Below are 26,130 nucleotides of genomic sequence, written 5' to 3' on the forward strand. Positions count from 1 at the left end.
TGGCAGAAATAGGTTGGGGGAGGGGACTGAGGAGGGATTTGTTGGTTTGTTGGGTTTTGTTTGGTTTGTTTCTTTTTGATTTGGAGAGAAGGCAGATCCTGGGTGGGCAGGAGGAGGGGAGAGAGCCCGCCCAGGATCTCTTAGTTGTTTGCAGTGAACAAGATGCCTTTAGGTATTTTTCAGTGAACAAAATGTCCAGTCACTCCTGAGAGCCAGGCTCCGACTGCCTGGTCAACAGGTGCACAGTTCAAGGTCCTCAACCTGAACTTTCTCACCGAACAGCGATAAGTCAGCCATTTTCACCGGCTAACAATCATTAACCCGCCTCCACCTGGATCCCCCGACTTGTTTTTCTATTGAATAAACTGGGTCACTCTGAAGGTGACAGCCGCTGAGCCAGCCTGTTTCCACAGTCCACTGTAGCCTCCCCCACCGATTGCTTGGGAGGAGAGAGGGAAAGGAAACCAATTCAAACTTGTAAAGAAAAGAAATACTAAATTAAAATCATATGGCTGGGGCTGTATTGTATTGGTAGTGTGCTTGCCTAACATACGCAAGTGGGTTCCTATAAACCAGGAGTTGTGAGACAAGACAGTAATCCTAGCACCCAGCAGGGAGGGGTCAGTCAAGGTTATTCTTGGCTACAAAGAGAATTTAAGGTCAGCCTGGCTGGAGACACTGTTTTAACACACACAGAGAGACAGAGAGACAGAGAGGTAGAAGGAGAGAGGCAGAGGGAGAAAGAGAGAGACAGATGTTTATCTTTCTGTCTTCACCTGACCTGCACACTTCAGGCATACCCATCCACAGCTCAGAACCAGCTGTGCAGTGTATCCTGGTTACAATTTGTAAACAAGACTTATTCCAGCAACACTAACAAAGTGCAAGAAACCCTGCTCTCCACGGAGCCAGGAGTCTCAGCCAGAATACAAATTGAGCTTCAGATAAAATGAGCCTTTCCCTCTGGGAGTAAATGCAATGTCTGCTGCTGTGCAGAGTGAATCACACCCCTTCCTCTCTCAGCTCATCTGCTAGCAAGTAAACCAGAAGGAACGAGTCAACCTCAGTCTGCAGAAGGTGGCAGCCAGGACATTGTGCTGCTTCAGGGTGAGCCAGACTGTATTTTCTGGCTCCTTTCCCTCTTGTTTTTCCCAAACTTTTGAATGTCTGTCTATGGCAAAAATGTCCAGTGACCTTGCTGCTTAGTGTCCCTAACAAAACGAGCTTCAAGCTGTTTCCCACTGTTATTTCTTCGGCTTTGCTAGAACCTCCCAGTGGGCATGTATATGTCTGGAGTCTTCCCCACTGAGGATTCATAAGGGGTTCACTGGAATTCGTACAAATAAAAGACAAAGTCAATACAAGGAGTTCCCAGTTTTGGTCGCTATGCCTGGCTCCCTGCCCCCAAGTGCTCCAGAGATGCCTGTGGGTCCATGTCTGGAAATGTTGGTTAAATTAAATTGGAGATTTTTTTTTTTTTTTTAATTTTGAGATGGGACGTCTCTGTGTAACCCCTGCTGTCCTATAGACCAGGCTTTGTGTTGTCACCACCACTTCTTGGTGGAAAATTTTAAAATTAATTAATTAATTTTTAAAAAGCAAGAATTAGAGGGAGTGGCCTAGAGAGATGGCTCAGGGGCAGAGAGCAGGTACTGTTCCTGTAGAAGACCTATATTCAGTTCCCAGCACCCACACGGTAGCCCACAACTGCCAGTAACTCCAACCTTACACCTTACGCAACACACATACAACCACAACCACATGTACACAGATAACTATACACACAACCACATACACACAACTACACACAAACAAACATACACATACAAACACACACACACACAAATACAAATAAACATTACAAATAAGTCTTATAAAAAGAATCAATCTTTTAAAAAATTATTTAAAAAAACGAGAAGCAGATGGAAAGGTTTTTATCTTTGAAGGTAGATTTTACTATTTTCTTTGTTGCTGTTTGTTGATTTTGGTTTGTTTATGTTTTTATTTGTTTGTTTGTGTGGTGCTGCTGATCAAACACGGAAGTGCATTCGTACCACACAATGCTACAATGCTGAGTTACCCTCCCCACCCCCAAAATAATCTGTTCTTTTTGAGACAGGGTCTCACAGTGAAGCCCAAGCTGGCCTTGAATTTACAGTCTTCTGGGTTCACCTCCCACTAGGATTACAAGCGTGCACCATCCTAGCAGGTGAGACAATTCCTTAAACACCTAGATCTTTCACAACACCCCCAGAAAACCGACTGTTCTGTGCACAGGATTTGGTTTTTGTGAGCCAGAGGTTAGGGTCACAACAGCTACAGTTTCTCCAGTAGTTTCCCAACAGGATCAGGGCTCGGGTCCTCTGGGATTCACCTCTTTCTGCACATGATAAAAAGTTGCTGGGAGCAGCAAAGAGCTGGGAGGTCAAAGTTGAGGGCTAGCAAATAGTCTTATGATGTAATTCACAGGACTTATAGGGCTCCAGGCAGCAGGCAGGTTGCAACAGAGGCTCCCACCGCCTCTCCACGATCAGAACAAGGAGGCATTAGCCCTGCTCTGAATAACCCTTATCAGCATGAGTGGGCAGTTCTCCCAGAGTTCCTCTGAAGATAGCACTCTGGGTTCACTCTCCGTATGCTGAGCACACGGCAGAACCCTGCCTGACACAGACAGCCCAGCTCCTCACCCTGACCAGACCCAGACCCAGACAGTGGCCTTTGGATGCTTTGTCAGAGAATCTGCTCTGTTTGCCCTCAACTCACCTCAAACCACAGAAACTCCAGTCCTAGGATCACAGCTGTTACTCAATAATCTCTAGGAAGATTTAGCTGGTGGAGGGGAAGGGGATGTCTCTTCTGGTGAGACACATTCCCTACAGCCTCCTGACAGTGGAGGATACTGTCCACCATGTGTCCCAAGACACTGAGCATTTGCTTTCTCTGTGGCCATGCAAAGCCTCATCACTCTCCCTCCCGTAACAGCCTGTGCAGGGCTATCAGTGTCTGCTTGAGATAGCTCGGGTGGAGATGAGAAGCAGATGTCACCTCCAGGTGCAAGGCACCTATCCCGGAAGATATGCAGATGGATTACTTCCTGCTGTCAGCTGGATGTGGAATGCTGTCAGCTTTTTCTGCAGATTTAGGAATTCTGAATTTCTTCTCACTGGCCCCAATCTAATCCCTATGGGAAAATTAATATGACTTTAATGCTGGGAAAATCATGTGGGTTTTAAAGTGTCTTATTTCTACTAGTTCAATCCTTGAAAAATGCATGATCTGTCACCGAAACCACTTCCCTGTTCCCCTCTGAGTCCTCTGTGACCTGGGAGTAAGGCTTTTGGTCTGTCCCTTGCTTGAGTGATTACCTAAACATATATAAAATAATAATCAAGATGATAAAGCCTTTTTCTTTCCTTCCTTTTGTCCTTCCTTCCTCTCAAGGCAGGGTCTCTCTATGTAGTGTTGACGATCTTGGAACTTAGTATGTAGGCCAGGCTTGTCTTGAACTCACTGAGATCCTCCTGCCTCTGCCTCATACATGTTGGGATTAAATGCAAGTACCTGGCCCTGAAGCCTTTTTTTTTTTTTTTTTTAGTAAGAACTGGGTTAAGGCTAAAAGACCTAGCACACTCACTGGAGTACCTGGGAAACATGTATGAAGCCCTGGGTGTGAAACTCACAGCTTATGAACAGGCACAGAACTATGGTCCAGCACCTGAGCGACCCAAGGGTCAGAAGAGCATGGTTATCTTTTTGGACGTAGTGAATTAAAGACCTGAGATGCATGAGACCTGATGTCAAAACCTTTTCAATAATTTAAAAGCTAGGGATAAAGAGATGGCTCAGCGGTTAAGAGCACTGACTGCTCTTCCAGAGGTCCTGAGTTCAAATTCCAGCAACTACATGGTGTCTCACAACCATCTGTAATGAGATCTGATGCCCTCTTCTGGTGTCTGAAGACAACTACAGTATCCTCACATACATAGCATATTTTTTTTAATGTGGCTGGTCAGATTGGAGAGATGACTCGCCAGTTGAGAGCACTGACCTGCTCTTTCAGAGAACCCTGGTTCAGTTCCCAGCAGTCACATGGCAGCTCACAGCTGTCTGTCACTCCAAAATCCGACATCCTCACACAAACATAATGCACATAAAAATAATTTTTGAAAAGGATTGCTACAGAGCTACCTGAGATAATTCATGTAGTTCACTCCCTAGTGTTCACAAAGTGGAAGGAGAGACAGGAATGTCCGTTCTCCACTTTGGGATTCACTCACTACCTCCAAGTGAGTTATGAAGACTCCCAGGACTGGTTCATCCTTGTGTCTGTGACCACTGACCTCAGGAACGCCTTCTGTGTCCTCTTTCCTGCCTGGAGTTATCCCCTAATCTATGCACACACTTTGTCACATGCACACACGTGCACACGCATAGATGAAAAACATTTAACATACATCTTTTTTAATGCTTTTAAAAAATATTTTTATTCCATGTGCATTGCTGGGTTTTGCCGGATGTATATCTGTGTGAAACTGTTGGTTCTTCTGGAACTGGGTCAGTTACTGACATTTGTGAGCTGCCCTGTGGGTGCTGGAAACTGACCCCAGGTCCTTTTGAAGACCAGCCAGTCGTCTTAACCACTGAGCCATCTCTCCAACCCAATGAAAAATCATTTTAAATGATTGTTTTCTTGCCCCAAGAAGTACAAAAATCAATATTGGAGATATTGTTGGCTTCGCAAACCAGAGGTAGACCCCAGGGCCATGTGAACTTGAGGAAAGGTCAGCAGAGTGAGGGTTTCCAGGACAGCAAAGCCTATTGCTGCACATTTTGTGTATTTTAAACTAATAACTTAAAAAACACCACTCCCCCCCCAAAACAAAACAAAAAATATCACTCCCCACAGTAGCACACTTCCCTTTGTCTCCAAATAAATACAGCTGCAGACTTCAAAAAGCAGACACCTTTGCAAGAGCCACGGTTGAAACAGACTCTGCCCTGAGCCTTTGGCCTGGCTTCGAGGACCAGGAAGGAGGGCACCCCCTAGCACTGTGAAGCTGTGTGCCCAAGTTAATAATTGGCTCTGCCAATGGCCGATCAGGCTGTTTTTGTGTGCCTGTTTTGCTATTTTACGTAAATCACCCAGAACATGTTTGCATCAACCTACTGATGATGCACCTTTGATCAATAGATTTTAGACAAAAGTGGTTTTTTGAGTCCAAAGATCAGGTCTGGGTTGGCCTACAGACTGAATGCAGGGCATATAAAACAAGGGCAAGGCCCAGACTGATAGCAGAGGAACCAAGGCCAACCAGGCTGGACTCACTGCACAGGTTCTGCTGGCAGCTTCCTGAAGTACCAAGGGAGGAAGGATGGAGGAAGGAATGAACATTCTCCATGACTTTGGGATCCGGTCGACTCGCTACCTCCAAGTGAATTACAAAGACTCCCAGGACTGGTTCGTCCTTGTGTCTGTGATCGCTGACCTCAGGAATGCCTACTATGTCCTCTTTCCCATCTGGTTCCATCTTCAAGAGACTGTGGGCATCAACCTCCTCTGGGTGGCTGTGATTGGAGACTGGTTTAACCTCGTCTTTAAGTGGTAAGAACCATCCAGAGGAGTGATGGGTAGAGAAAGAGGCTGTGTTCTTTGTAGAAATGACTATCCTTTAGCAGGAGTGCCCCCGCACTGTTTACCGAGCTACAGGTTAGTCCTCTTGGCTTGAGAGTCTCTACAGAAGGACTAAAGGTTGTAAGAAACCCACCAGTGACTATTTTGTCAGACCTGAGGATGGAAAGACAGCTGAATTTAATGAAAAGTCTGGGTGCAGGCTTTATTCTGGTTTATTTTACTTTATTACTTGGAGTTAGGGTCTTGTGTAGCCCAGGCTGGCCTCAAAATTACTATGTAAAATACAATGACCTTGAGCTGACCTTAAATTCCTCTTGTCTAGATCTCCTGAGTGCTGGGTTTCCAGGTGCATTCTCCCACATGTAGTTTAGCATGCTGAGAATTGAACCTGGGGGCTTGGAGCATAATAGCAAGGACTCCTCCATGGGGCTAAAACCCCTGAGCACAGGTTTTAAAGAAACCATTTATTACTATTTTATTACTATTTCTATGGGTGCCATAGAAACAGAGGTGAAAGAGGCAGGGAGAGTGTGACGAGGAGGGAAGTAATTCCTCACCTTTTAGTTGGGTGGTAAAAAGTGATCCAGATAGCCAGGACCTTCCAGTTGGTGAATTACATAAACTCACTGAGCTTCTGTTTTAGAATCTATAAACCTTGGTTCTCTCCAGAGTCTTAATACACACAATGAACATTTATTGAGCAGCTACTATGTACCAGGCTCTTACTCATGCTCTCTCTCTGTCTCTCTCTGCCCCCAACCGTGTGTGTGTGTGTGTGTGTGTGTGTGTGTGTGTGTGTGTGTGTGTGTGTACACATGTTCATCTGCAAACACATATGTGCCTGTTTGTGGAGGTCAGAGCGGTCGTTCCTCATAAACTTTTTGAGACAAGGTCTCTGATTGGACTGGAGCTCCTGAGTAGTAGATTAGACCAATGAGCCCTGGAGATCTAGCTGCCTGTGTCCCCATAGGTATACGCCACCATGCCCAGGATTTCTTTTGATAGGATGGGGATGGACTTTAGGTTTTCCTGTTTCACAGCAGACACTTTACCTCCTGAGCCATCACCCAGTCCACGATTCCTAAAGTTGCTTGTGGATTTCGTGTTTGTTTGTTTTGAGACAGAATCTCACCATGTAGCCCTGGCTGTCCTGAAATTTACTGTGTAGACCAGGCTAGCCTAAAACTCATAGAGATCTGCCTGCTTCTGATTCCAGAGTGTTGGGATTAAAGAAGTGCACCAACCAGTCTGACTTTTGCTTGTGCTTTTTAAGATGGGGGGCGGGGAGGTCTTCTCATTCTGTAGCCCAGTCTGGCCTGGATCTGGTTAAATAGTCCAGCCTGGTCTCAACTCATGCCTTTTCTCAAGTGCTGGGATTACAAGCCTGAGCCACCATGCTTTTAAGTTCTAACCTGAATACAGAGCCGGTACACACTCTTTGGATTCTTTTTTTTCTTATAAGGCAAGGTCTCTTGCTGTGTAACCTAAACTAGTGTCCAATTTGTAATTCTCAAGCCTCAGATGCCAGGGGCCTAGGATTAGAGGCATGCACAACTATACCCAAGTTCTAGGGCATTTTTGAGTCAAGGACTCAGGTGACGTGGGTTGGCCTGAAATTCAGTAAGTAGCTGATAATGACTGTGAATTAATCACTGTGAATGTTCAATCCTCCTCTTTCATCAGACACGGGCTAGGGTTACAGGTGTGTTTCTTTCTGCCAGGTGTGTGTGTGTGTGTGTGTGTGTGTGTGTGTGCCCATGAACACGCATGCATGCTCATACACATGGACATCAGAGGACAGCTAACAGGAGTCTATTCTCTCTTTCCATCATATGCATCTCAAAAACAGAACTCAGGTCATCAGGTTTGTGGGCAAGCACCTTTACCCGTTGAGCCATCTTGCTGGCCTGACACCTCCAGTTATCATATTCTTTGGTCCTAAGTAGTAAAAGTCCTGAAGAGAACAAATGGGATTCAAGATTGAGTCTAGGGCCTCACACATACTAATCAAGTGATATACCCCTAGCCCTCTTTTATTTTATCTTTATTATGAAGTGGGTTCTTGGGGTTGAAGGCATTACTCAGCTACTGTTTTTCTTATAAGCCCAAGGACCTGAGTTCTTGAACCTCTGGGCATGACAGCATTCGTTGGTAACCCCAATACTGGTAAGGTGAACACCTGTGTGTCCCTGGAGCTAATCTAATCTGATTGGTGAGCTTCAGGTCAGCGAGATACCTGATGTCAAAAGAGGCAGATGGCCTTCCTGAGGTTGTCCTCTGGCCTCCACATGGCTTCTACATGTATATGTTCACATTAGATTGAGGGATGGTGTTGGGAGGGGCAGGATCTAGGCTAGCCCCAAAGTCTTAGTCTCAAGTGATCCTCTGTGTCAGCCCCCCAAATAGCTAAGACCACCAGTGCACCTAATTTCTGAAGCTATGTTTACATTTGAGTAGATAATACATTCATTCACCTGTTCAAATTTCAGAAATCATCTACCTATCATACATAGTGCCCCCAGATAAGGCACCTCCAAAGACAATAAACACTGAGGCATCTTTCTCTCCTTGAAAGTGTGGGCTTCCAGTAAAATCACGTACTGTCTCACTCCAGACTCTGGCTCTGTTCTCCACAGGATTCTTTTTGGACAGCGCCCATATTGGTGGGTCCTGGACACCGACTACTACAGCAACAGCTCAGCACCTCTGATAAAGCAGTTTCCTGTCACCTGCGAGACTGGACCAGGTGAGAGTCCCAGCCCTCACTGAGGGCGGGCGGACACCATTCTTCATAGACTTGCACTAACATCCTTTGTGGATCGGCTCTGACCTTGAGGGGGCTTGAGGACAGCCATTGCTTCCTTCTGTTGTCACAGTCAGCTTGTCTTCCATGTGGCACAAATTCACCCCAAATCATGGCACCAGAGCCTTGCATTGCTAGTTTGGAAAGCTAAGTGATAGCTTCAGGGTTAAATTTACTAGTCCGAGAGGGCAGCGGTATACCCATGGGCAATGGGTGAGCCAGAGCCCTGTATCCAAAGAGCGGATAGTGGTTGATAGAAGCCTGAGGCCTTCATTGCCCCTCCTAGCAGCCTGGTCCAGTGAACAAGTTCCTCTGAGCAGACCATCCCATACCCAATGCTACCTACAGTTTTTGTCTTATTTGAGGGAGTTTGTTTCTTTGTTTTGAGGGACGTGCTCACACAGGCCAGACTAAACTCACTATGTAATTGAAGATGATCTTGAACTTCTGATCCTCCTTCTTCCATAACAAATTAGTAAAGCACTATATTAGAAGATTGCTGGCATTTATGTGGTGTCTCACAGCTGTCTGTGACTCCAGTCTCAGGATATCTAATTCTTCTGCATGCATGTGGTAAACAGACATACATGTAAGAAAACATACACATGCTTTTTTTAAAATAGGAGAGGAGAGAAAAGGAAAGGAGAAGGGAGGAGAGACTGGGGTAGGGGAAGGAGAATTTGTCCACAAGACTTCCTGAATGTTGTGTGGAGTGGAGATGAGAAAACGGTCAATACCCTCTGGAGCCACAATCGTTCAGGGAAGGGATGTGCTCACAAGCAGATGAAGACCAGTTGAGACTAAACCTCACATGACCCCACAAGGAGCGCCCAAACTAGAGATGTCTCTCCAAAAATTGCTCTGAACAGGTCGAGGGCACCAACCTTTATGGCATAATACAGACCAGTCATAGGAAACAGCCTATACTTAGGTACAGAGTATGACATTGACCAAGATGGCTGTCTTTGGTCCAAAGACAAGTCCATAAAAGGCTAAGAGTGAAGAACCACCTACAACTACACTCTTACCAGCTGGAAAACTATCATTCCATCCAGGAATGGGGTGTGGATGGCAGGTCTCAGAAGCAAGGAAGCAACTGTAAATTGGTTGGTGTAGGTTGAAAAGGTGAGATCTGAGTCAAGACATGAAGAGGCCAGGGAGCTGACCGGAGAAACTTTGGGAGAAGAGCACGCCCGATACATTTAGTGGTCAGAGCAGAGGGGGAAGTAAAATACAGGGGAGCTGAGGGTGGACGGATCAGTGTGTAAGTTGCACTCCTAGTGTCCTGATTCCTGTGCAGTCTGCAAGCCAGCTGTAACCTCAAGAGCAATGGACGACCTCTCTGTTTTTGGCTGAGCACAGCAGCACTCCCACAGCCCTGCACAATGCTTGGCACACAGTGTGAATTTAATTTGTGAAATAACTGAATTACAGATAAAGGAATGCAGAGCGAGGCGGGTGGAGAGCTAGCTAGACGGAAGGCGTGAGGAATGGATGGGCTGATGGAGGGTTAGGTGTGCAGCGATGGATGACTCGGCAGTCCCTCAGAGTCACGGCTTTCCGTCTTCAGTCCGTTCATCTCTTTTCTGCCATTTAGGGAGCCCCTCCGGCCATGCCATGGGCTCGGCAGGTGTATACTACGTTATGGTCACTTCGACCCTCGCTATCTTTCGTGGAAAGAAAAAGCCAACGTGTGGATTCCGGTAAGAACTTACCACTGGGGATGCGGCTGAGCAGGAAGCTGCACACTCGGTAGCTGACCCAGAGGGGTCCTTCCCACCTCGTCAGCTCATTTTTTATGCCTACAGTTGGCACTAGTAAGAGGCATCACGTTTCTTCTGCGAGTTAACATCACTGGATGCCTGGGCCAGAAGGGATCCACTAGGGTAGCCCTCGTTTTAGACAAAGAAATGAAGCTTACCACCGTGAACAGAGATTCTCAAGAGCATCTAGAGCGGCAGTTCTCAACCTATAAGCTGAGACCCCTTTGGTCATATGTGAGATCTCCTGCATATCAGATATTTACATTATAATTCATAACAGTAGCAAAATTACAGTTATGGAATAACGATGAAATCATTTTATGGTTGGGAGTCACCACAGCATGAACTGTATTAAAGGGTCACAGCATTAGGGAGGTTAAGAACGACTGCTCTTGAGCTGGAGAGATGGCTCAGCGGTTAAGAGCACTGACTGCTCTTCCAGAGGTCCTGAGTTCAAATCCCAGCAACCACATGGTGACTCACAACCATCTGTAATGGGATCTGATGCCCTCTTCTGGTGTGTCTGAAGACAGTGACACTGTACTCACATATATAAAATAAATAAATCTTTAAAAAAAAAGAAAGAAAGAAAAAGAAAACAGAACAACAAAAAAAAAGAATGACTGCTCTAGAGAGTGGTGGGGCATAGATTAAATTCACTACATCATTCATTCATGGGTTTGGTTCTAGGTATTCGACTTGGGGCTTTGTGCATGTTGTATGACTAGTTTGTCACAGAGCTGTGTATCTAGTATTTAAAAAAAAAATATTTCGTTTCTGTATCATCCTGGAGTCATTTCATATAAGCTAAAGTAAACAGATATAAGTTCCTAATGTGGGGATCCTAGGTATGGAGAAACAGTGTAAATCCTTAGTTATCAAACGGACAAAAATAGGCAGTTAAGATGCATGTAAAGGGGAGCTAGAAAGATGACTCAGTAGTTAGGAACTGGAGGCCCTTCCACAGGACTTGGATTCAGTTCCTAGCACCCCCTTGATGGTTCACAGCCGCCTAGAACCCCAGTTCCATATCTGATTCCACTTCTGTGGACATACCTGGCATACAGACATCCATGCAGGCAAAGCACACACACACACACACACACACACACACACACACAAATAGATGTAAATGATACAGGTGTGATGGCTGGCACCTGAGAATTGGCAGAGCAGGAGTTCAAGGTCTCCTTGGTTCCCTAGTGGGTTTGAAGCCAACCTAGGCTCCATAAGGATCCTCCTCAAGAAAAGATAAACTAACGGTGAAGGAGAAAACCTTTCCCACGATGGTCCTCTAACTTTCATACATATGCTGTGGCACATATGCATCCCATGCCCACTGTGGCAGAGGAGCATGGGATTGTGAACAGCTGAGAGCTCACGTGTTAAACAAGCACCAAGCAGAGAGAGCAACTCAGAGTCACAGAAACACACACACACACACACACACACACACAGAATCCCCTTCTCTTTCGTACACACATAGATACACACAAAGGATTTCTCTCTCACACACATACACACACAGAATCTCTCTCATACACATCCATACTCACACCACACAGAGAATCTCCCCCCCCCCCTCTCTCTCTCTCTCTCTCTCACACACACACACACACACACACACTCACACATGCACACCCACACATGTCTTTAAGCTCTCAAAAAAACCTGCAAGACCACACCTCCTAATCCTACCCAAACAGGACCACTGACTGGAGACCAAGTAGTATTCAGATACCTGAGAATGGGGGTGGGGGGATCTCATCAAAACATGACAAACACCACGTATTTTTGAGCTTTTGATTAAGGTTTCCAATTTCTAAAAATTCTTCTGATGGAGCCTCAGTTTGCCAGGCTCCCCCCAGGATTGTTTTCTTTGTTGAAGGATCCCCATTTGGATTCTGGAGTGGGTGCCTATTGTCTTGCAGGTGTTTGAACGTCGTCTTGTGGTTGGGATATTGGGCTGTGCAGCTGAACGTCTGTCTGTCCCGGATCTACCTTGCCGCTCACTTTCCCCACCAGGTTGTGGCTGGAGTCTTGTCAGGTATCAGCAGCTCCGATTCCTTCCCCACCCACTTCCTACTTCTTCTGGATCTTCCTGGCTTAGCATGGCCTCCAGCCACCATCCTTTCAGCAGCTTCAGAGTCAAAGGCCAGTGCGTGGGAGGCTTAGGGTGTGGTTTTGTTTGCAAGCCAGCATGAGGACCTGGTTTGTAGGTTTACCTGGATTTGACTCCCAGTACCCACATAAAAAAGCATCCAAAGCAGTGCCTGCCTGTATTGCCAGGGGAAGCAGAGACAAGAGAATCCCCAGATTTCAAGAACAAGCCAGCTTAGACTAATTGGTGAGCCCTGGGTCTCAGTGACAAATGATACAGATGATACAGATACAAATACAGATACAGATACAGATACGGATGATACAGATACAGATACAGATGATACAGATACAGATACAGATGATACAGATACAGATACAGATGATACAGATACAGATACAGATACGGATGATACAGATACAGATACGGATGATACAGATACAGATACGGATGATACAGATACAGATACAGATGATACAGATACAGATACAGATGATACAGATACAGATACGGATGATACAGATACAGATACAGATGATACAGATACAGATACAGATACAGATACGGATGATACAGATACAGATACAGATGATACAGATACAGATACAGATGATACAGATACAGATACAGATGATACAGATACAGATACAGATACGGATGATACAGATACAGATACGGATGATACAGATACAGATACGGATGATACAGATACAGATACAGATGATACAGATACAGATACAGATGATACAGATACAGATACGGATGATACAGATACAGATACAGATGATACAGATACAGATACAGATACAGATACGGATGATACAGATACAGATACAGATGATACAGATACAGATACAGATGATACAGATACAGATACAGATACGGATGATACAGATACAGATACGGATGATACAGATACAGATACAGATGATACAGATACAGATACGGATGATACAGATACAGATACAGATGATACAGATACAGATACAGATACGGATGATACAGATACAGATACAGATACGGATGATACAGATACAGATACGGATGATACAGATACAGATACGGATGATACAGATACAGATACAGATGATACAGATACAGAAAATACAGATACAGATGATGCAGATACAGATACAGATGATACAGAAACATGGTGGATATGCCAGAGGAACAACACCTGAAGCTGGCTTCTGGCTTTGCATGCACACACACACATGCAGACATGCACACACACACATACAGACATGCACACACACACATGCAGACATGCACACACACACACACACACACACAATTTGAAATTATTGGTTTCCACACTATGCCCAGAACTATACAGCTTAAGTGTCCCAGGAAAGTTACCCTGAATGGAGCTAAACTCACCCAACTAAGTTTGTTTAAAGCCTGCAGGCATTTTACTATCTTTATTTCTCTCTGATCTTCAGTGTGAACCAGCTCTCAGTTCCTTTTCAGAGAATCTACCAAATGCATAGGGTCATGGGGAGAGCTCATTATTGAAATTCCTTTGCAGACCTAACATGTCTGCAGCTGGAGTTCTCTCACAGAGGTTTGTGTGTTTGCAATCTCTGAGATCCAGTTAGGAAGAGAAAGAAAAGATTAGGCTAAACATGGAAAACAAGACAAACAAACAAAACCAATGTCTAGACTTGGGGCTGGGGGAGGGGGGCAGAATAGATCAATTGCAAGCCTTGAGAATCTGAGTTCCGTCCCTGGAACCCACACCATCTAATTGTCCTCTGATACACACACATACACACACACACACACACACACACACACATACACACACACACACACACATACACACACACACACATACACACACACATACACACACACACACACACACACACACACAGACAGAATGAACCAAACGTGTAAATAAATAAATACAAATGCCTAGTGAGTAAGCATGCACTCATAGAAACTATGTCACACGGCAAATTTGGGGATGCTCTGGTTACAAAGAATAGCCTCATTGACTGTGTGACAACTTACTGGCTTCTGCGGAGGAACTGAGAACAGTGGGTGGCACTAAAGGACAGCAGTGATCTCATCTGATGGCTCAGCTGGTGACCACATTTGCTACCAAGCCTGACAACCTGAGTTTGAGCCTAGGACCCACATGGTAGAGAGAACCAACTCCTGTAACTTGCCCTTTGACCTCTACACAGGTGCCCATGTCACATGTGTGCCCAACCACACACAGACATACTTATATACACATACCCAATAAACATATAAATGTGGTGAAATTTTAAATAAATAAATAGGATAAGTCCATTCAATGGGGTTGTCTAGTGGGAGTACACTCTGCCTCCCCACACCCACCCCAAGTATATGCAAGATGAAACGGGACCCACAACAGGAAACTTAAACTCAGTGGGAACATGTAGGTGATATGTATCTTCCATCTGAAAGACACTATGCTGAGGGCCCTCCACTTCGGCGTGTGGTTTAAATTCATCTATAGTATGATGTCATGTCACCCATAGCCACCCCTATTCCTCACAGTTCTTTCTCCCACACAGGCATTGCTGTAGCTGAAACTTTCAGCCACATCCGGGGAATCTACAATGCCAGCCTCCGGAGGTACTGTCTCATCACCTTCTTCCTGTTTGGTTTCGCGCTCGGATTTTACCTGCTGCTAAAAGGGCTGGGGGTGGATCTCCTGTGGACTTTGGAGAAAGCCAAGAGATGGTGTGAGCGCCCGGAATGGGTCCACCTTGACACTACACCCTTTGCCAGCCTCTTCAAAAACCTGGGGACCCTCTTGGGGTTGGGGCTGGCCCTCAACTCCAGCATGTACCGGAAGAGCTGCAAGGGAGAACTCAGCAAGTCCCTTCCGTTCCGCTTTGCCTGCATCGTGGCCTCCTTGGTCCTTCTGCATCTCTTTGACTCTCTGAAGCCCCCATCCCAGATTGAGTTGATCTTCTATGTCTTGTCTTTCTGCAAGAGTGCGACAGTTCCTTTTGCATCTGTCAGTCTCATCCCCTACTGCCTATTCCGGGTCCTGGGACAAACACACAAGAAGTCTTTGTAAGGCATGTGGAGTCTTTGGCATTTAAAGGACCACGCAAAGGACTAGGAGCAACCAAAACCTTCTGCAACCCATTGTGCGGCCAGGGTTGTTTACATCAGCCCTGGTAGCCCTGTGTTTCTTTGCTATCTTAACCAAAAAGGTGAATTTTTAAAAACCTAACGGGGCTGTTTAAGGAAGGTTTGCATGCTAGAAGTTGGGTCATTCTGGACGTTTCCCTGAAGACTCACTTTGCAGTCTCCTGTCAGACACAGAAGAGATAGCCCAGGCTAGAGATCTTGACTGAGGATGCTTTCACTGAACAGAATCCTCCTGCCCATCCCGGAGGGGGAGGGGGAGAAAAGAGCACCATGCATTTATCTAGGAAGAGGAAGAAGGATTGGGAGGAGGGGGAGTGTTTGGTGTATTGAGCAAACCATATGCAAGCCACGTCTAACCGGCTTCAGTCACACCTGAGTCTTTAGATACAACACTCTCAATAATGATCGACCAACTAGTGTAATGAGTAGTTAAAGGCAATGATTCTGCTTCCAGATTTTCTCTACTGTACATAGAGTCACACCGTGTGCTTGTGTTCCTGAGTGGTAATGGTGACTATCCCTCAGGTACCACCATCTTCTCTATCACGTCCTGGCTTTCTCCTCCCCGGGTCTGCATGCCCTAGAATTCTCCACGGGTTCCCTGATCCTGCTGCTGGACCCTGCGGTGTCCGATGGGCAACCGTTTGCTGGTGCTTTTGTAGGGTTCAGTTAAACTCTGAGATCTTGGGCAAAATGGCAAGGGGAGAGCCAGGTTTCTCTCTTCAAAGGTCACTCCGATGTTACTTTTGATTCCTGGAGCAGGAATCAAAATGACTCCTTTCTCTAGCCCAAGCCAGCCAAGAACTCATTGTTAGAGGAAAAGGCAGCCCCTCTGTGCCTGTCCCCCAGCCTTGGGCTGATTTTCAGAGTATGTCTTCAAAAAGAAAAAAAAAAATGGTTAAGCTATTTATTCACAATCCGTTGGTTTTGCTATAAACGGTGTATTATTTCCATTCACCCAAGCACTTTGTTTCTATTATCTTTGATAAGAAAACTACATGTGTGCAGTATTTTATTAAAACAACATTTTACTTAAGAATGAAGTCTTGCTTATTACTCTATTTTATTTTGTTCTTATTATTTTTCCTTTTTGTTTTATGTGTCTGGGTATTTTGTCTGTATATGCATCTGTGTACCATGTGTGTACCTGATGCTTGCAGACTCCAGATCTCCTGGGGCTGAAGTTACAGCTGTTGTGAGCTGCCATGTGGGTGCTGAGAATTGAACCCAGGTCCTCAAAACCCATGTAAAATACCAAGCATGGTAGTGCACATTTGTAATACCAGCAATGGTGAGACAGAAGGAAGAGACAGGTTGAACCTGAACTTAGCTTATGAGGTGATGTTCCAGGCCAATGAGAGATCCTGTCCTAAAAGGTGGAGAAATGGGCTGGAGAGATGGTTCAGTGATTAAGAGTGCTGGCTGCTCTTCCAGAGGTCCTGAGTTCAATTCCCAGCAACCACATGGTGGCTCACAACCATCAGTAATGGGATCTGATGTCCTCTTCTGGTGTGTCAGGAGACAGCTACAGTGTACTCACATATATAAAATAAATAAATACGTCTTTAAAATAATAAAATAAATAATTCTTGACACCGTTGGGGGTTGCATATCAGATATCCTGCATACCAGACTTTACATTACAATTCATAACAGTAGTAAACTTACAGGTATGAAGTAGTAATGGAATAATTTAATGGTTCGAGGTCACAACAATATGAGGAACTGTATTATGAGGAACTCAGGACGCTGAAGCAGGAGGATTGCTAGTTCCAGATTAGCCCCGGCTGCAGAGCAAATTCAAGGCCAGGCGGAACAACTTATGAGACTCTGTCTTGAGGAGAAAAACCTAAGAGGACTGAGGAGATGACGGCTCAGTTGTTAAAGTGCTTGCCCTGCAAGAGTTTGTCTTCCGGTAAAAGTCATGTAAAAGCCAGCTGCAGCAGCACAGGGCTGTAATCCCTTCGATGGGGAAGTGGAGACAAGAGAACCCTTGTGGCTTGCTCAGTGTCAGGGCCAAAGGAAACTATCTGTGGTACTTATGAGCACACCAAAGTGCATACTGGCCTCCAGGTTCCCTCAGTATCACAAGGATGTGTTCAAGCACCCCAGAACTTCTCACTTCCTCCCCTCCCCTAAATTCCCTCAAGCTCTCAGACTTCCCTCCCTGAGGTACTCAGCCTCATTAAAACCTAGCTATGTTGGCTATATTCACTTTCCGTCTCCCTTCCCCTCTCTGCCCTCCCATGGACTCCCATGCTCTCCCTCTATCTAGCTCTCTCTCTCTCTCTCTCTCTCTCTCTCTCTCTCCCTCCCTCCCTCCCTCCCTCCCTCCTCTCTCTGCTCTCTCACAATCTCCCCTCTCTATGTTCTGTGAGGGCTCATTATGTTTAAAGTTTAAATTATTATGCTTGAGAGATCTATAAAACAAAAATGCCTCTAACCTGTAAGGTTTTTACTCTTCCAAGAACAGATCAGCTTGTAAGCCCCGCTCAACCAAGGCAAGATAACTTCCTGGAAGGCTGTGGGCTGTTGTGTGTTTTCATTTCTGCAAACAAGCTTCTTTGCCCCATCTGCATAGGCTTCGCTTGATCACACGTGTAGGTAGGTACATAGGCAGGGAGTATGTCAGGATGTATGCTTGCTCCCAGTTAGATGAGGGCAGAAAGTCCATACTTGTGGGTTCTGCTGTTATAAGTACAGGACTAACATAATTCGAAACCAATCTCTGGGAATCCCGGGTCTGGACTTTGCCAGTGTCCATCATCCTGGCCAGTATTCAATAAAACTTGCTTCAAATTTGGCTAAATAAATGTGGTAGTGGACTGAGTCCCTCCAGGTGGGATTAACAGTCCCCTTTTCCCCTCTCTCTGCTCCTGCTTCTCTCATGGTCAGGTTCAGTCTGTTGACTGTGCTCAGTCGATTCCTCCACTCTGACTCTTCAGATGCCTCTCTCTCTGTGTGTGTGTGTGTTTCTGTCTCTCTCTGTCTCTGTCTGTCTCTCTCTCTCTCTCTCTCTCACATCTACAATAAAAACCCTCCCTCCTTTAACCAAGTCATGGAGTGAACATACCATCAGTTTATACACTGGCTAGCCAGTCTAAGCTTGGTAAACTCCAGATTCAATGAGAAACCCTGCCTCAAAAAAAATAAGGTGGAGAGTAACTGACAGAAACAGCCACACTGACCTCTGTGACACACACACACACACACACACACACACACTGAGAATGTGGCTCAGTGACCAGAGTGTCTCAGGTATGCAAGACCCTAGATTCATCCCCCTAATACCAAAGGCAGTGAGGGTAAGATTTTTTTATGCCATTTTCTCATGTGCAGCTCCTGACATGTTATACGATTGACAGGTTGGGGCAGGGTGGGGGATCTACCTGAAGGCTCTCTTGCTGATCACTAAAGTCACTGTAACAATTATTGTGAAAGACAGGGGTTGGGAGAGGTTAAATGGGCAGGCAGACTACACTCTGGCTCAGTGCTGAGCTTCAGACCAAGTGGCCAGGACAGCACACTGGTTACCAGACCACAGGTCAGCAGGCATTGCTCTGGGATTATATTGCAATTTGGAGGAGCAGAGTCACTGCCAAGTGAAGCAACTGTGTGCAAGTCGGGAGGTGGAGGGGGCAGAACAAGACAAGTTATCTGCTGTCAGCAAGTGTTGGGGTTATAAAAAAAAAAAAAAAAAAAAAAAAAAAAAAAAGCCCAAACTTCAAAGAAAAGTTTGAAGCACCCAGGCATGCTCAAAAAGCTACTTCAAGCTTCTGTGAAGTGATTTCTTTCATCCTGGCTCACAATTCCACCTCCAAAGCTTGGTCCTGTTCCCCCCTCCCCATAACCTTAATTCGCATCAGGCAAGAACTGACTGATTGCCCCAGACTCTTGGAATGTGTTTATTTCAAGGAGGGGGAGCGTTCATACCAATCTTGAAGTTACAGCAATAGCCTGAGCCTGGCAAAGACTCTAATGGTCCCACACAGGAAGAAGGGTGTTGGTTGTCATCTATCTGATTGAACCCCACAATTCAGGTTGGGGCCTGTGCTTGATGCTCCAAACTCTGGTTCCTTGCTGGAGGATTCTAGCCAAATGGGAAGCATTCCAGTTGTGCCACTGATAACCACACCAGGAAGGAAAACACTTAGCTGTATGAGTTCTCGCTACGATATATGTCATCCATGTTGTAGTCATTATTTAATCTCAGGGGTTTCTACCCCACCTTTGATAATTCAGTTCCCAGATAAAAGACACACAACCTTTGTTGGGATTCTGTAAACCCCACCCCACAGTTACTTGATACTATAAAGGGGGATCCCTGCCCCCTCCTCTTGCTCTCTTGGCCTCTTGCTCCCCCCAACCCTCCTCTCCCCATTCCCTTCCTCCGCCCCCCCTCCACGTGCTCATGGCCAACCTCTACTTCTCTATTCCTCTCTTCTCTCTGCCTCTACTACCCTCTTAAATCCCCTCCCCATGTCCTGAATAAACTCTATTCTGTACTATACCATCATGTAACTGATCCCTCAGGGGGAAGGGATTCCCCACATGGGTTCCCAGAGGCATCTCCCTTGCCCCCAGACCTCACTGCACCTCCATGGTCTATTTCCCTTATAACAACCTGAGATGTGACTTACCATGTTCTGCCTGGGCTGCTCCAACTGGCCAGCCCTCATTAACCCCTTACCCCATGGCAGCTTCCTCTCTCCCCACTCCTCTTCTCCCCATTCACAGTCCATTCAGACCCCAAGCCCTAGAACTGAAACCCCACCTACATCTCTTCTGCCCAGCTATAGGCTGTCAGCATCTTTATTCAGCCAATAATAGTTTTGAATTAAGAAGCAAGGTCGCATAGCATCACTTGGTGTGGTGAGGAGGTAACAAGATCTTGGGGACCAGTGTTTAGCATTATAATACATAGCAACAGACCAAACCTCCACACACCCATCCTCTCATGGGCAGTTAACATCATTTAACCTCACATTACTCATGCTTAGACACAGAGGGGCTGAGGATCTAGTCACAGTGCTGGGGCCAGTTTAAGAATCGGAAAGTCTTGGCACTGAAGTGATGGCGCCGTGGTTAAGATCACTTGCTGCTCTTCCAGAGGACTCAGGTTTAGTTCCCAGCATCCGCATCGATGACTCACAACTGTCTGTAAATCCATTGCAGAGAATCCTTTCTTCACCTCCATGGGTACCTGCACACCCTCCACAGGAGACTCATGGGTGGTACCGCAGGCCCTGGGGAATAACCCTGTTAATGTTTCCCTAAATGGTCATTGCATGAAAAGGAGGAAATAAAAAGGAAGGCCACGACTGTTCCTTGGGATGGTGGAGGAAAACATTTATTGTAGATAGAAGCGAGAGCATAGTTGAAGACAGGGACATCTGGGAGAGTTCAGAAGAAATGTGGCCTGACCGAGCTGAGCCATGTGAGGAAAGGGGTGGACGGGAGAGGGGAGAGCCAAATCAAGAGGCTGGGGTGTGGGGGAGAATAAACAAAAGGGCCAGGTAACCAATGTAGGGAAAGGTAGCTTTCGGGCAAAGCAGTTCAGCCCAATACACGGGGCTGGAGAAGTTTAGGGGTATGCCAGCCAGACTGAAGGATGCTGGGAGAACTTGGCAGCCAAGTCCTATTTGATATACCAAGTAGTCACCTCAGGGTACCAGATTTGAGCTCCAACAGTCATGTTATCAAAGTCCTTTTAAATATTCATTAGATGTGTGGTGCTCTCAACCTCGGTCACAGAAGACTCTCTCTGCAGTGAGCGCGGCTTAACAAATTTATAACTGGTCAGAGTACAGAGATCAAGGACTGTGTGTGAATTGTCTCTATCGTTAGTAAATGGTGCCATGGAGTGATACTGGTTGGCTCACAAATAGTAACTCTAATGTGTGTTGTTCCAACCTTTCTGATACATTTATTGATAAGAGACACTGAAGAGTTTGTCCTCTTTCTGTACCACAAGAGAACACAGGCAAACATGTACAAGTCAGGAAAAAGCCATCTCCAGGCCTGAAAGGTTTGATGCCCTAACCTTGGACTTCCAGCCTATGGAGGAACTGCAAGAACCTAATTTCTCTTAAGTCAACCAGTCTATGGGGTTTTGTCACAGCAGCTCAAGCTGACTAATACATATAACTCCTAAGTTAATGTATGGGTCTATTTTCCTCTGAGCTGTCCAGTGTGTTCGATGTTTGTTGTTGATTGGTTGTTATTTTTTTAGTTTTTCTTTCCAGTTTGTGCAAATTACAGAATGTTCTTTTTTGTGATAGAAAAAAACCAATTTACATAGCATGAAGTACACTCATTTAAGGTGTACAGTCGGGTCTAAGGTATTTGTAACTCAGTGTTTAAAGCACTTGCCTAACATGCATGAGGCCTTGTGCTTAATCCCCAACACTGAAAAAAATAAATAAAACAAAATAACTCATTTTTACTGTGCACAGCTTCAGGGGTAAAGATGCTTGCCACCTGTAAGGCTTCAAGCCCAGACGAAGGGCTAACTAAGGTGCTTACTAACATCAGGCTGCACTAGGTTAGAGCTCAGGGTTAAGGTTAGCATACTTCACCAGTTTACCTGAACTCTCCAGCTCAGATTCCCGACTTGGCTTCCCACCCAACAGCTCCTCTGACTCCTATATAGTTGACCCATTCCGGCTGATCCACTCTTCTAGCATCCTACTCTTGGTCCCCAACTCCTCTTTTGGTCTTCTGGCCTCTTGGCCCTCCTCCTCTCCTCTTCCCTTGCCCCTCTGGTCATATGAAGTACCTGCCGAGTCTGCCAGCAAGGTCCTGTCTGGACTCTGCCAGACACGTTTTCTTCTATGCTTTCCCACATATCTATAATAAACTCTTTACTTTAGGAGTAGACACGACCACCTATCTCTTTCTCCCTCTTGCCTTCCCTCTCCTTTCCCCCTCTCCCTCTCTTTTTCATTTACCACCAAGTCTGACAGCTGGAGTTCAATTCCCAGGACCCACTGGAAGACCTACTGGTAACATTCTTTCTAGACTCCGCCCAACATTTATTTAACTAGCAACAACCTCGGAGGCTTGGTTATGCTGTAAAAGGGACTGTTTGGCCTCTCCCTCTCCCTCTCTCTGACCCCATTTTGCTCTCACCTCTTTTTCCCCCCACCCACGTGTTCCACGCGGGTCTCTTTCTTTCTTTCTCTCTCTAACCCTTCCCTTTCTCTGCCTCTACTTCCTTCTCAACTTCCCTTCCCATGCCCCCAAATAAACTCCATTCTATACTAGACCCATCTTATGGTTAGTACCTCTACCTCGGGGCGTGGTGGGGAAAGCCTAAGCAGGAGCCCGCTGAGGTGAGGCACGCCCTCCCACCACACCATACCGCACTCTATAAAACGTTATCCTCAGCTTTATAAAACATCACTGGCTGGAGAGCTGGCTCAGCGGTTAAGAGCACTGAAAGCTCTTCCAGAGGTCCTGAGTTCAAATCCCAGCAACCACATGGTGGCTCACAACCATCTGGAATGGGATCCGATGCCCTCTTCTGGTGTGTCTGAAGACGACTACAGTGTATTTATAAAGAAATTTTTAAAACATCGCTCACTCCTGCTAATTGTCCTCTGGCTACTTCAATGTGCCATGAATTGTGTGAGCCACCCTCCCCCAACACACACACACAATAAATAAATACATTAGTGTGATTTTGTTGTTATTTAGTTTTTATAGGGTTGTTTTGGGGTTTTTTGTTTTGTTTTTGTTTTTGAGACAGTGTTTGACTGTGCAATTCTGGCTGTCCTAGAACTTGGTTTGTAGATCAGGCTGGACTCAAACTCACAGAGTTCCCCCTGCCTTTGCCTCCCAAGAGCTGGGATTAAAGGCATATGCTACTATGTTGGACATGCATCCATCTTGTCAAGGAAAAGATTTCATTGTAGGAATATGCTACACTTTGTTGGCTTATGACTCACTTGTTGACATTTGAGTTGCTTCCACTGTGAGGTCATTATGAGTAACACTACTGTATTTGTACGGCTACAAGATGCTAATATCTTGGGAGACTCCTTAGGAGTGGAAATACCAAGTCTTACAGTAACTGTATTCAACCTTGTAAGGAACTGCCAGCCCAGCTTCGGTTTTCCTCCTCGCTGGGATCACACCCAGACAAACCTTTTGTCCACTTCTTTGCCTTGTACGAGGACTCGGATGTGAGCACCTCCCACCTTCACTGGCAAAGGCTTTGATGTTCCTCTGTATCAGCCTAGGTCATTTCACATGAGGGCCAACCCAGGGGAAAAAAAAAACAAAAACAAAGAAAGAAAGAAATTGAAGCCAAAATTGGTGTGATGGCTGGCCTAAGTCACAACTCTAAGTTGTCCTCAGCTCACCTGATTTTCAGCCCAGAGCAGCCTCCCCTCTGCCAGTCTGCTTCCTGTGGTCTGTTAACACACAGCTGTTGAAATGGAAATAAAAGGCTTGAGTAACCCAGGCCACAGCTAGAATACCTGTGTGGGGGTGGGGTCCATGTTTTGATTGGGCTTTGGGTGGGGGTTTTTGGTTTGTTTGTTCCCAGTTTTTTTGGGTTTTTTTTTTTTTTTTTTTTTTTTTTGGTTGTTTGTTTTGTTTTGTTTTTTAAGTATGAGGCTAGTTTTTCAGAGAGCAACTTTTCCAACTTTCCCTTGATGCTGTTTCTTGCCTTTTTCTGTAAAAGGAATTATAAACTCTACCTAGCCCGCATAAGACACACAATCCTGGTGCTTTATTTACAAACTGAAAGCCTAGATTGGGCAGGTTTTGGACATCCCAGCCATATGTCCCTTGGTACTTGCTGTTACTCCTGGTCACGTGCTCATGGTCCATCTCCTCTCACGGTGGCTTCCAACCCCCAGCCAGGTAACAGAAAACCCATCTACCTCTATCTACTACCCAGTCACAGACTTTAGCCTTTTATTGACCAGTTAACTTGGGAGCACGGGTTACTCAGCATCATTTGGAGTACAAGAGGATCTCCTAATTGGGGGGGGGGGCAGATTTTGGATGCCAGTATTTAGCATTTGAATGCATAGCAGCACCAGACCATTCCCCTACATTTTTCTTTGCTCTTGTCCAACAGTCATAGCCTTCAGATCAACTCAACCAAAATTCTAATATTAGGAGACTGACCAGGATTACTTCATTCTGCCTCCCGACCCGTAGAATGGGCAGCTGAGGTCTAGTCCTTTTTAATACATATATTATTATATATTATGTATATATATATTTATTAATATATGATAATATCACACACACACATGTATATGTATTTGCTGCATGTATGCCTGTGCTCCATGTGTGTGCACTGACTTCCAAGGCCAGAAGAAAGTGGTGGATTTGGATTTCTCCAGCACTGGAATTATAAACAGCTGTGAACCACCATGTGGTTGTTTCTCAAACCCAGGATCTCTCAGTGCTCTTAACTGCTGAGTCACCACTGCAGCCTAGGTCCAGTCTTTTATTACCCGCAGTATTGTTATACAAACTTCCCCTGGGGAGATGTGAAGAGATGTCTGCTCCTCACCAATGACAGGCCAAAGGATAATTCCACTAACGTCCAACTTTTGAGAACCGATGTGTTTGTTAGGAGTACTGACAAAGCGCAGCCAAGTACCCACCCAACCATGAAGTCCCACCCCAGGATGGAAGATGACATTTCCATAGACAGAGCCTCTTTCGTTTACCTGACCCCATTCTATCCACTCTGTCACCACCCCCACGTACATGACCAGTTTTCCCAGGATAGAATGACAGGTGGAGGGCAGGGAACTGTGGGAAGGAGCAGCTGAAATCTTGAGTGGGTGTTTAGTGAGTGTCCCCATCCCTCCTCTGTAACAATGTCCACAGGCCCAATCTGGAGAATCTCTTGCCTGGAGCCACAGTTGCTCCGCTGAGGAGGACAATTCTGTTGTTCTACAAGTCCTGTCTCTCCGAGGGCGAGCAAAACAAAAATCCCTTCATCTTCAATGTCGACTGACTTATATAGTCCTTTGGTGGTATGTGTATTTTCACATACACACTCACCTTAAATCTTTAAAGTGTGGTCCCCTCTGGATCCACCTCTTCATGAGATATAATTTGGGGGTCCGGATGGCAGTAGTGGCACGGGTCTTTAATTCCAGCACTAAGAAGGCAGAGGCAGGAGTATCTCTGTGAATCTGAGCATAGACTGGTCTGCAGAGTGAGTTCCAGAACAGCCAGGGCTACACAGAGAAGCCCTGTCTCAAAACAAAAACAAGAGACAGGGAAAAAGGAATAGAAAAAGACAGACAGACAGAGTGGGGTTTAATTGATTTAATAACCCAAGTGACATAAATCAGTGTTCTCTTTTAGACTGGGCAGCAGTTGTCTTCACTATCACCAGGAGAGGTTTCCAGAGAGGTTTGTCTGAGGAGGGAAGATGGCCTTGAGTTTGATTGGCACTGTGCCCTGAGTCTGATAATAAGGAGAAAGTGAGGGGTTGGTAAGATGGATGTCTGGGTAAAAGTGCCTGCAAGGATCTGAGCTTGACCCCTTGACCCGGTGTAAGGTCAGACTGGGTGTCAAATTTCTGTAACCTTGGAGTATTTAGATCAAGATGAAGAGACAGTAGACTCCAGAAGCTCATGGGCCAGCTAGCCCTGTGTACACAGAAGCAAACGGCAAGAGACCCTGTCTTACATGAGGTGGAAGGCAAGGACTG

At 45.7% G+C, this 26,130-nt stretch overlaps 1 protein-coding gene across 1 annotated transcript; it reads left to right on the forward strand.

Annotated features, from left to right (window-relative positions):
• Positions 1-5,372: 5,372 nt before the first annotated feature.
• Positions 5,373-15,360, forward strand: G6PC1 (glucose-6-phosphatase catalytic subunit 1; the record flags this gene model as incomplete). The annotated part of the gene is made up of 5 exons (XM_080923471.1): positions 5,373-5,602; positions 8,269-8,378; positions 10,033-10,138; positions 12,130-12,245; positions 14,849-15,360. 5 exons carry the CDS (start codon positions 5,373-5,375, stop codon positions 15,358-15,360), a joined length of 1,074 nt encoding a protein of 357 aa, XP_080779597.1.
• Between the last annotated feature and the right edge of the window lie 10,770 nt (positions 15,361-26,130).

Source organism: Micromys minutus (genome assembly GCF_963924665.1).
Source record: "Micromys minutus genome assembly, chromosome: 10".
NCBI classification, from domain to species: Eukaryota; Metazoa; Chordata; class Mammalia; order Rodentia; family Muridae; genus Micromys; species Micromys minutus.